We start from the raw sequence: 12,224 nt of genomic DNA, 5'->3' as shown, positions 1-12,224 counted from the left end.
GTTTCCCACCCAAACCCCTTATTGCAGCGAGAATGCCCCCTCTGCAAATATTGTGGGACTCCCAACTCTTATCAGCCCTGGTCAGCCTGGTCAACAGTCAGGTATGTTAGGAGTTGCAACCCCACAATACCAGGAGGGTCACCTGTGAACTATGAAGAAGCTTTGCCTGCTGTGTGCAAGGGAGGGAGGGTTGCCTCTATTCAGAAGAGGAGTGCATCTTCTTAGACCAGAGATGGTGCAGCCTGCAGCTCTCCTGATGCTGCTGGACTCCAACTCCCAGCATGATCAACGGTCAGGGATGATGGGAGTTTTAGTCCAGCAACCCCTAGAGGTCTGCAGGTTCAAGTGTACACCTGACGTGCAGCTACTCAGATGTAGGTCCCTGTGAATTCAATGGGCCTTTCCCCACATAAAACTGTGTATGGGATAGCAGCTTTAAAGGCAGACATTAAAATGTGTGTGTAGTCTTGCAGCTGCAATGAATGCAGAAACACACACATACACACCCACCACTATAGATCAACTTGCCTCATCTGGCGCTGGAATCTATTTCTCCTAAAAATACTGCCTGGCTGCCTCAACAGCAAATTATAAACCCAAAGCGGCCCAACTAGGCTGACCTCCAAAGACTCAAAATGCAGGCTCTGAGCTCAAGACCAACAGATAAACAAAACACATTTGGTTGTCGGTGGTTTGTTTTTTAGAAATTTATTAAAAATGACATGCTTGCTGTTCTGTATTCTCTTGCAAAGGGCTTGGTGCCTCTTCCTACAGCGTGGGGCCTCTCCAGAATGGCCTGTCTTCCCATCACCAATCAGGTCAGTTCTACAAGGGCAGGCTTTGAATTAGTTCTGCCCATTTTCTTCCCAACTCCCAGCACCCATCTTTTCCAGGAAGTGGTCTGTTTGTTTGCAATTCAGGGAGCTGTCTAGGCAGCCATGTAACACACATAAACATTTCTCCAACATTTGTATATGTAGCTCATAATTAACCACAATCCAGAGTTTCAAATCAACGAAAGCTCAGTCTGGATGCCTCCTGCCAATCTTGCTACAGATGTTGAAAATTCAGTCCAGGGGTCCAGCCCTCAGAGTAAAAACATGTCATTGCTGCTTTGGGATATTGTAATATTCCCACTGTAGGTTTCTCAGGTGAGTGTCCACTAAAATCAGTCCAGTTACTGAATATGTATATATTTAAAAGCCAGTGGATGATGCTTAATACCATTTTTAAGTGACCATGCCAATTAACTCAAGATGAAACAAGGCTGTTCTAAAAAGCAATGAAAAACTTCCATCTTCATAAATCTCTTAAGGGATGCAAATGTTGAGTATATTTACCCTCTTATAATTAGGCAAGACTTCTCCAAAACACAAGAACTTTCTTTTGTTCACTACATCTACAACGAGTCCCTCCTTCGAGTCTTATTTGAATTTTTAAAAAATGAAACTTATTGGAAGCTGCTCTTTCCACATGCCTTGGGAGGAGAAAGAGAGTTTGTGAGCAAACTTCACAAAACGAAATGTCACAAATTCAGTGAGGAGATAGTTCCACAACTATTTGGCAAGCAGAAGAAGTAGGACCGTTAGGAGAGAGCCCCAAAGATCCAGACCCGGCATCACGACACCTGTTCCAAGGTTGTGAATCACTGACACCTCTTTGCTTTTCTGATCCCAGAGCTGCTTCTTTGAAGGGATGTTGTCTGTGTCCAGATCATACGCCAGCTCTAGAATAAAGAAAGGAAAGAATATTGAATATGGACTGGAACCTGCTCCTAGTGGCTCAAATGACTTTAAGAGAGGGTTTGAGTACTCCAGGTCTATCAGTACAATATACCCACATCTTGTGTGCATCTAACCCACATGATTTCAACCATATGCTGCTGAAGCCTGGCTAGTTGAAATTCCACAAGTTAAATGCTAATAAGGTGGGGAGCTTTTAAGCTTTCTGTCTTGCTTAGAGAACAAGGCTCTCTTGGTGCTCCAGTTCTGGGATAATCTTGCTCTACCTTTTTGGAGGGGTTCCCATTTTTACAATCTTCAGTTCTCCACATTTGCACAACTTTTCAAGTCTTCATGAAAATTCATCAGGATTGTAGTGAAAATCTCTCCTAATACACACATTTCACTGCACAATTTTGCCAAATGCACACATTTTGTTTTGCAAACCAACATTCCCTAATGTAATGCTGACTTTCCTATGCCTTTTTCACTTATCATATGTATTTTTATGCACACTTTGCCCTACTAGATTCATTTTGGCAGAAGAACTGCATTTCAAAATTCCCAGGTTTTCCCCACAACATTCCTTTCCTTTAAAGGAGCAGTCTGAGGTGTGGGAGAAGTGGGTTAAGGTTGGCGGGTGGAGAGAGAGAAGAATCCAGACACCTTACGTAGTGTTCAGAATTCTTCTCTATTCACTCCAGCAAAAGCAACCACAAAGCGGGATTCCGTTGGGGAGCACAGACCACACACACATGGCACATTCACAGAGGACAAGGGAGCCCAATCACGCTAACGGCTTCTGTATGATGCAAACATTCCTGCCATGGAGCCAGTTCTCAATTAAATCTCTTGGTCCTGCCAAGATCCCCCCCCCCCCGCCACACAAGCTCTTCCAGGCAGCCTCTCAAAATCAGCTCCAGAGCTGAACTAGGCAGGCTACACCCAGGTGGCAATTTTGACAACCTGTGCTAATTCAGTTCCCCCAGCCATCCTCCTCTTACGCTCCAGCCCTGTATGTTGTGCTTCTAGTTAGACAGACCTTTTGCAAGGATATTCGTTAGCTCCGCTGGCATTTTGGAGCAGGAGAAGAAGCACCTCCTCCCGCCACCAGCTCTTCTCTTGAAAGCACCAGCACACACCCACTCTCTCTGAGTGCAGTGTGTGTGTGTGTGTGTGTGTGTGTGTGTGTGTGAAAGCTCCCTTCTAGTGGTGAGCGGCTGGCTAGGCTTGGATGTTTGGTTTTTCAAACTGGTAGCACATCAAACGCAAAGATCTTCTGGACTTGCTTCAACATGCAACAGGAATGACAGCGACCAGCAGCTGTAAGCCTTCAAATATGTGCTTTCCATGTCAACAAAAATAAAAAACAAAAAACGGGGGAAGGGTTAAGGGGTGGGGGACATTCCACTGGGGAAACACAATTTGAATTATGCCTCTCATCTCCCTTGGCACAAGCTTTCCAGGTACCGAGTCATCACCCACCAGTCGCCTTTTGCTGGAGGCCAACATTTCTGGAAAGCTCTGCAAGGGCAGCCAAAGTCATGCCAAAAGCCAGGAAGGGAAGGAGATTTGCTTTTGAGCTGCCATAGCCAGCCCGTGCATTGCAGCAGAGAGCACACACACACACACACACACACACACACACACACACACACACAAATGTAAAAATAAACCTAGTGGGTTTTATATATCTGTGCCTGGCTACCTTCTGCTCTCCCCTCTGTTCACCATCCTCACCATCCTCACCCCATTTCCAGTCCCATAAAAGGCCAGCCTTTTTGACTCATGCCTTGCAAACAAAAGGAGAACATCAAAGGCAATGTGAGGCTGGCACCCAGCCAGGCGGCCACAGGAGAGACCGCTAGGTGCCAACGCCAGAGAATGCCTTCATGTTGCCATGCCTCCGGGCCTTCTGGAGGAGATGCCAAGCACAGTCTGGTGGATGGCCTCCAGGTTGGACAGAGCATGAAGCTGAGCAACGTCTTATCCTCTCCCGTAATTGCCTTGCCGCCATGAAGACTGTGCCGTGAGCAGCAAGGGGAAAGAATTATTTGTTCTTTGACACCTAACACCCATCAAGAATGAATTGAATCAGGGGCTGAGAAAGGTGGGGATATTGGCCCGCAGATGAGCAAGAAGGGTGGTGCTATCAAGGCACAGCTATCAAAGACGCAAGAAAATCAAGGGTGACCTGCATGTTGCTGAAAAGATAACAGATTTTGAGCCTTGCTTGGTATAACCAATAATGGTGACACCGAGTGTCCTCAGACTGGAAAATGGGAATATGCCTCAGAACATACTTCCTGCCTCAGAAGGGTATTTGTGAAGCTGAATACAGAACATTAAGTCCCTTTTCACTTCCGACAAGCTAAATATTTAATTTTCAGTATTCCTTTGCTGCCTCTCCTTTGGGAAAAAGAATGTAACAACCCATTTTGAAAGCTAAATAAAAACAAGATGGGCCACCACATTGAGCCCATTTATAAAAAAAATAATCAAACCAATAGTTAGGGAGGACCTGGGATTTTGTCTGTGGACTCTGTCGCACCTGGATCAGCAGCAGGGGCCCCTTCGGGGTGGTTTTGTCACTGTCACTGGTACATAAAGGAGGAGGCAGGGAATCACCAGCAAAGTCAAGAAATTTAACATTTTACTGTACTCATTCCAGTTAACAAACTTTCTCTCTCTTACACACACACAGACACAAGGCAGTGAATGTGAGCACAGAGTATGAGTGCAAAGGCAACAGAAGATGGAACACTTTGGCAGACTTTGGAGGCAACTGCAAATCCCCACAATGGACCAGCCTAGGTTTCAGCAACACACATGCAGAAGAGGGCTGCACTAGATGACCTCTGACAACCTATCCAACTCTTACGGGCTGTATCCAACCAAGTCCTACTCAAGAGTAGACCCATTAAAATAAATGAACCTAAGACCTAGCATTGGGTACAGCCCTATGGTGCCTCATTGAGCAGCACACAGAATATTGTGGGTGCGACTTATCCCTGGTGTCTCAGATGTGCAAGCCCTACCTCTCTCTGTTGTTGCTATATCCTGGCCTCACACATTCCAGCCCCTTTCCTCTCCTTCTCCAGCTCCCCAGAAGCACATCCTTCACCAAGCTCCACTGAGTCTCAATCTGAGAGCACAATGAATATGAGGCTATAAGTTTCAAGACTCCTGCGTTGGTGGGGGAGGGATGGGAAGGGAGATCTCTATCGTGGCCCCTAGTGCACCAACTCCTCTCCTCCTTCATTTATTTCCAACAATTGTAGCCCATCTTGCTGCCAAGTTCCTTTTAAAATAAAATAAAATCCACTTGCAACAGTAACACAACACAACGAAAATAAAAAGGTGCAAAATTACAAAACTACTGATTGAAAAAAGAGCCAATTCGGCAACAAATCAATATCATAAAAAGGACACAGGAAGCAGTCACATATTACTGTGGGAGGCAGTGGAAGACAGGAGTGCCTGGTGTGCTCTGGTCACGAAGAGTCGGACCAAACGACTAAACGACTAAGCAACAAATTTGCCCATCCTGCCCATTTGTGATCTGCTCTGACCAGCAGCAGCAGCTCCCCAGGTTTGTGGCAGAGAAGGGTCTTTGCCCATCCATCCCGTGAGACCCCACCCTCTTAAGCGGATCTTCTGCCACTGAGCTATGCCTCCCACAAGTGTAAAGCAACAGAAAAAAGGAAACAGATAAAGCAGCAAATGCAGAACAAAGCAAACCCACTGCACTCCCAGGAAGGTTCAGAGGAAAATGCAAATGTCTTTGCACAGGTTGCTTCACAGTCAATAATAAGGGCCTGAAGGGCGGATGCTTCCAACCAGAAGGGGCCCTGGTGAATACTTTCACTTCCTGAAGACCATCTTCTAGGGGGAAGCTCTTAAACAACCTTTTAAATGTGTCTCTATTGTTGTTGTTGTTGTTGTTGTTGTTTGCATTTTGTGTTTTGTAAACCGCCCTGTGAAGGGTGGTATATGAATTTAATTAATGATGACGACGATGATGATGATGCAGGCATGAGACGGAACTCTTGTTTCCTCTCATTTCCATGGACTGTGCCCCCTTCAGACCTGCCTGCTGGAGAGCATCCAGTTCGGGAGAGCCCAACAGGCAGGCTGCGCACATGTTTAGGCCACCAGCAAAACAGAACTTGGCATTTGATGCTTCAAAAGAATTAGTCACCACAGGGAAAATAAAAACTTAGCCGGACCTCCTTATACTCCGCATTTCCCTCTTCTCTTTTTATCAGTTATCCCTGCCTAAGCCAGGGGGTCTCCTACTAACGCCGATCAAAATAATGTGAGGAAGTCAGATCTTGCCATTACAGCATAGGAAGAGCCAGCTGCTGGATCAGGCCAGGGGTCCAACTTGAGTTCAGCCTCCTGTTCTCTCAGGGGCCAGCCATGGGAAAACCACAAGGAAGAATTAAGCCCCAAACCACTCACTTCTCCTGCAGTTTCCAACAACTGATATTCAGAAACAATCATGCCACTGACAATGGAGGCAGAGCCGAGCCATTATGGCTTACAGCTGTTGATAGTCCTTTCCTCCGTGAATCTGTCTAATCCTTTTAAAAAGTCATTTAGGTTCGTGGCAATCACTGCCTCCTGTGAGAGGGAGTTCCATAGTTTAACCATGCATTTACATTTCAGCATACATGTAAATTCTGTGCCTTTTCAAAAGTAAAATTTTATTTTCCAGTTCAGTGCTCTTATTTTGAATTGCATGTAGCACCCACCACAATCTGTTCAGTTCTTAGGGCTTCTAAAGGGCATAATCTGGCAGAACCCAGTTCCTTTCTCCATCTTCTTAGAATCCTGCTGCATGGCAGGGTCTCCATGCTTTGCGAACAAGTTGGCCTTTGTTACTGGAGGAAGCTGGTTTCGCTCGCCTAAATCATTCACTGCCTTGTACCGCAGTGTGTCCACCTACAGCCGAGGCAGCCACCCTCTGAGCCAAATAGCAGGGTGGAAACAAAGCTGCTGGGTGCCAGGTTGCAATTATCCTGCATGTCGAGTCGCATTGTGGGCAAGTGTCGTGGCACCCAGAGAATTTGTGGTTTCTACCTCTCCCCACTCTAATTTAAAAGGGGTGTTCACTTTTAAATGCAGTGGATTATGAGAAAATGAAAAGAAGCTGCTTCTCACCCAGAGAGAGACAGAGAGAGTGTGCTCATCAGCACCATGGGGTCTGCCCTTGGGCATTAAAGGCACAGGAGCAAAGACAGCTAGAACAGTGGCAACCCAGGAAGGTATACAGACTTCTCCCTTGCATTTGCCCAATCATTTCTGGAGCTGTCATGGATTCCAATACACAAGCGACCATTCAGTGTCATGGACAAAACATGGACAGGATGGTGGAGACAACATGCCTCTGAATGCCAGTTGCTGGTAATCACAAGAGCTGCTGCCCTTCTGCCTTATACAAAGTCTGGTCATTGGACCCATCTAGCTCCATATTGTCTGCACTGACAGGCAGGGGCTCTCCATGAATTCAGACATGAGAGAGGTTGCACAAAGTAACATGCAGTTGTGTTGTCATGGAATGAGAGGTTCTCTTTCTATGTACGACTCACTGTTACACGTGCCTGTTGGAACCCCTGTGTGCACACCTGCCACAATCTCTGTGTGCTTATTCCTCTAAACACCCAGGTCTTTCCCTACCTGTGTGTGCAGGTGCCCTTCTTTCCTTTCATCCTTGCCCTGACATCTGTGTCATCCTGCTCAAATGCCTCAGCACATTTTGCAAGACAAGGCTGCCCCTGTTCACCAGAGGCAGGGTGTTATGTACTGAGTTGAATAGGATCCAAACTGCAGCAGTATGATTAGTCCTAGAACAATAGGATTCAGAATGCAGCAGTCTGATTGGTCCTAGAACAATGCAGCAGTATGATTGGTTGGCAGAAACCACCCAATCCTGCTCCAGATAGAAGTGAATCCACAACCTGATTGGCTTACAGTAGAATTCCGGGATTAGCCAATCATGTGCAGCCCATTGTGTAAATAATGTATATAAAGCAGATACTGTGAGGGGACTTTCATTCATTCCTCCTCACCACTATGAGCTGAATAAAGAGCATGAAATCACTTTGCGACTCTGAGTATATTTCACTGGCGACGAGGATGGGATCCCGCTGAGCTGACTGCCACACACCGCACCGCAGCACCGCCACCTGCCGCACCGCTGCCTCGCATCGTGTATCTAGGCTTCAGCTCCGGGACACAAGGAACTCAGAATGGCAGCCAACAGCAGCTTCTCGTCATTCAACCCAGCATCTGGAGACTGGGAAGCGTACACCTCCCGTTTCACCTTCCTCCTAGAAGCCCAAGGGGTCACCGACGAAGAAGACGCCAAGAAGAGGGCGATATTCTTCAGTGTCTGCGGAAAGGAGACGTTTGAAGTTGCCCGGGCTCTCCTTGCGCCTGAAGACATCGCTACTGTTCCATACAAAACAATAATGGAACAGCTGAAGGGGCACTTTTCGTTGCAGCCCTCAGTGGTGGCTCGTCGAAATGCCTTCTACGCAAAGCGGCAAGCCCCTGGGGAAACCATAACTGGGTTTGTGACCTCTCTCCGCCAAGCCGCCCGGTTCTGCAACTTCTCAGAGCTGGAGAACATGCTTCGTGACCGCCTCGTCGGTGGCCTGAAGGATGAGAAGCTGCAACGACGCCTCTACGCTAAGAAGGACCTAACGTTCCAGGTTGCTCTGGAGGAGGCCCTGGCAACGGAAGCTGCCGAGAGGTCGACGCAAGAGGCACGGCCGAGCCTGCCATCCCAACCGAGGGTCCACCACGAAGACCTCACCAACGACTCAGGATCTGACAGGGAGGAGGTGCACCGAGTACAGCAGTGCACACAAGCAGCGCACAGACCACAGCTGCCTCGACGAGAAGGAGGAAACTGCGCAAGCTGTGGGGAGAGTCACGAGAGGAGGACCTGCCGTTTCCGCAACGCAGAGTGCAGGCAATGCAGAAAATCGGGACACATTGCCCGGGTGTGTCGAGCTCGGCCCACCCAACACCAGGCACCAGATGACCAATCCAAGAGCCCCAGGTCCCGGGGCCCAACGTACCAAGGCAACTCGACGGAGCTCACGGACTGCCAGGTATACCAGTTGCCCCACCCCAACGTAGAGAAAATTTAGGTAGAGGTACAGATAGAGGGGGCCCCATGCTGCATGGAGCTTGACACAGGTTCAACTCTATCCATAATCTTGGCAAGGACCTTAAGGAAACTGTGTCCTACTGGGGGTCCCAAACTCAGGCCAGCCCCATTCACCCTACGGGACTTTCAGAAACGTAAGGTCCCCACAATGGGGGTTGGGACCTTCAGGGTGCAATACCGAGGGCGGACACGGCAACTGGACTTGCTTGTGGTCAAGGGCCCCTACATTAGCTTACTGGGATTGGCATGGTTTGGACCACTGGGGCTAGCTGTCACCGGGGTGAACCACACTAGCTTACAAGTGGACGTGGACACCATATGCAAGGAATCTCCAGGGGTTTTTGACGGGAAATTGGGACAGTATACGGGGCCCTCCATTGCGCTACAGCATGAACCCGCAGTACGACCGGTCAGGCTCAAGGCCCGCCGGGTCCCGTTTGTCTTGAAACCCCTTATAGACGAGGAATTGGAGCGACTCGTGGAGCAAGGAGTGCTGGAGCCGGTGCCTAATGCCCCCTGGGAAACCCCAATCGTCACACCCGTCAAGCCTAATGGTTCGGTCCGCATCTGCGCAGACTACAAATGTACCATAAACAAGGCCCTCACGGCCCACGCATACCCAGTGCCAGTGGTCAGCCATGTCCTTGCCACCCTGGCTGGGTCGAAAGTTTTTGGCAAGCTGGACTTGGCCCAAGCATATCAACAGCTGCCAGTAGATGAGGCCACAGCAGAGGCACAGACGATTGTGACGCACAGAGGAGCGTTCAGGGTAAAGCGGCTGCAATTCGGGGTCAGTGTGGCACCAGGCATATTCCAGAATCTAATGGACTCGCTCCTTAAAGGGATTCCTGGCGTCACCCCCTTCTTTGATGATGTGTTGATTGCCGGGCCCACACCAGAGGAGTTTGAGGACCGCCTCTGCACCGTTCTGCACCGTTTCCAGACGGCGGGTCTCAAGGTGAAGTGGGAAAAATGTCTACTAGGAGTGCCTCAGGTGGACTTTCTGGGATTTATGGTGAACGCAGAAGGGGTCCACCCGACTGGGGACAAGGTACGGGCCATTTGTGATGCCCCAGCGCCCAAGAGCAAGACTGAACTTCAGGCCTTCTTGGGACTATTGAACTTTTACCATTCATTCCTTCCCCACAAGGCGGCAGTAGCGGAGCCCCTACACAGACTCCTGGACAAGCGGGCCCCTTGGGTGTGGGGCCAGTGCCAGGAGGCCGCATTCCAGGCAGTCAATGACTTGCTTGTCTCAAACTCGGTCTTGGCACACTTCGACGAGAGGCTGCCGGTGATGCTAGCATGCGACGCCTCACCCTATGGCATTGGCGCTGTCCTGGGGCACCAACTCCCGGATGGAAGAGAGGTACCAGTGGCGTACTTTTCCCAGACACTCAACGCAACCGAGCGGAACTACTCGCAAATCGACAAGGAGGGGCTGGCAATCGTGAAGGGAGTAAAAAAATTCCATGATTTCTTGTACGGGCGGCCCTTCACCGTGGTGACTGATTACAAGCCGTTGCTTGGCTTGTTTGCCCCCGAAAAGCAGACCCCCCAAGTGCTGTCTCCTCGCGTCCTCATGTGGTCAATTTTCATTGCCAGCTACCAGTATGCACTGATTCACCGACCTGGGAAGGCGATGGGCCATGCGGACGCCCTCAGCAGGCTACCACTACCAGAAACAGGCCCCGACCCAGCACCTGCACAAGAGGTTATGAGCCTGGAGCTGCTTCCCGACTGCCCCATTCAGGCACAAGAAGTTGCACACCATTCCAAGAAAGATAGGGTCATCTCCCGGGTCCTGGACTGGGTGTGGAGGGGATGGCCCAGCAGCAGCCCCGGGCAAGAATTTGCCGGCTACACAACCCGCAAACATGAACTGTCGGCTTACAAGGGGTGCCTGTTATGGGGAAGCAGAGTCGTTGTTCCCCAGCCCCTCCGCAAAAGGGTCCTCACAGCCCTACACGAGACACATCCAGGGGTAGTAAGAATGAAGGCCCTTGCCAGGAGTTATGTGTGGTGGCCGGGGATCGATGGAGAGATAGAGGCCTGGGTCAAACACTGCCAGGCCTGCCAAGAATCCCGCCCAGATCCCCCAAGGGCCCCAGTCCAGTCCTGGGAGTCCGCCCGAGCACCATGGTCACGCCTGCATGTGGACTTCGCTGGCCCCTTTCAGGGGAAAACATTCTTCATAGTGGTGGACTCCTACACCAAATGGCTGGAAGTCGCACTGGTACTGTCCACTTCCACGTCCGCAGCCATCCGGGTACTACGCAGGCTGTTTGCAACCCACGGGCTCCCTGACACCCTCGTCTCAGACAACGGGACTGCATTTACATCAGGAGAATTTCAAACCTTCACAGCTCAGAACGCCATCCGCCACATCCGTTCGGCGCCGTTCCACCCTGCCACCAATGGCCAAGCAGAACGCATGGTGCGGACCACCAAGGACACCCTTCGCCGCATGACGCATGGGGACTGGGAGTACCGCCTTGCCACAGTCCTTCTAGCACAGCACAGCACCCCCAGCTCAACGACTGGCCGGAGCCCCGCTGAACTACTAATGGGTCGGCGCCTTGCAATCAGATTGGACTGCCTTCACCCCGATAGAGCTCAGGATGAGGTAGTGGTGGGGGAAAGGCAGGAACCCCCGGACCTTTGAGGTCCAGGACCCAGTGTATGCAAAGAATTTTGGGGCAGGCCCAGCATGGGTACCCGCCACAGTCACCAGGGTCACTGGCCCAGTGTCGTACGAGGTGCTAACGGATGGGGGGCAATGCTGGCGCCGCCACTGCGACCAGATACGGCGATGATTCTCAGGAGAAAACCAGGAGGAGGACAGGTCAGAGGAGTCCGAAGGGAACAGCGGGGCAGTGAGGCCCATAGAGCAGGAGGGGCCAGCAGGAGAGGCAGAATCAGTAAATACAGAGAGGACCCGCGAGGCCGAAAGGACACCGGAACCAGAACCACGACTGAGCGAGCCGGTTGCACCAGACCAAACAGCCCCATCACAGCCAGCATCCTTGGAACACGAGCCAGAACCGGGAGCCCGGACCAGGGAACACCACAGGCCGCAACGCACACGTAGGCCACCGGCGTACCTCAAGGACTATGAATGCGACCTCCTGGGCAGGACTGGAACTTAGAAGGGAGGGGTGTTATGTACTGAGTTGAATAGGATCCAAACTGCAGCAGTATGATTGGTCCTAGAACAATAGGATTCAGAATGCAGCAGTCTGATTGGTCCTAGAACAATGCAGCAGTATGATTGGTTGGCAGGAACCACCCAATCCTGCTCCAGATAGAAGTGAATCCAC

General features: G+C 50.3%; 1 protein-coding gene across 3 annotated transcripts in view; it reads right to left on the bottom strand.

The window, feature by feature from the left end:
• Nucleotides 1-692: 692 nt before the first annotated feature.
• The window catches only part of GPC3 (glypican 3), a 244,259-nt gene continuing 232,727 nt past the window's right edge, over nucleotides 693-12,224 (bottom strand). For all 3 annotated transcript variants that reach the window (XM_083486444.1, XM_083486443.1, XM_083486445.1), the window contains one exon: nucleotides 693-1,726. In XM_083486444.1, coding sequence (XP_083342570.1) covers nucleotides 1,557-1,726 — 170 coding nt within the window. In that variant the 3' untranslated portion in view covers nucleotides 693-1,556. The remainder of the gene's footprint in view (nucleotides 1,727-12,224) is intronic.

Source organism: Podarcis liolepis (assembly GCF_965112155.1).
Source record: "Podarcis liolepis genome assembly, chromosome: Z".
NCBI classification, from domain to species: domain Eukaryota; kingdom Metazoa; phylum Chordata; class Lepidosauria; order Squamata; family Lacertidae; genus Podarcis; species Podarcis liolepis.
This window is presented reverse-complemented; position numbering and strand designations above follow the sequence as displayed.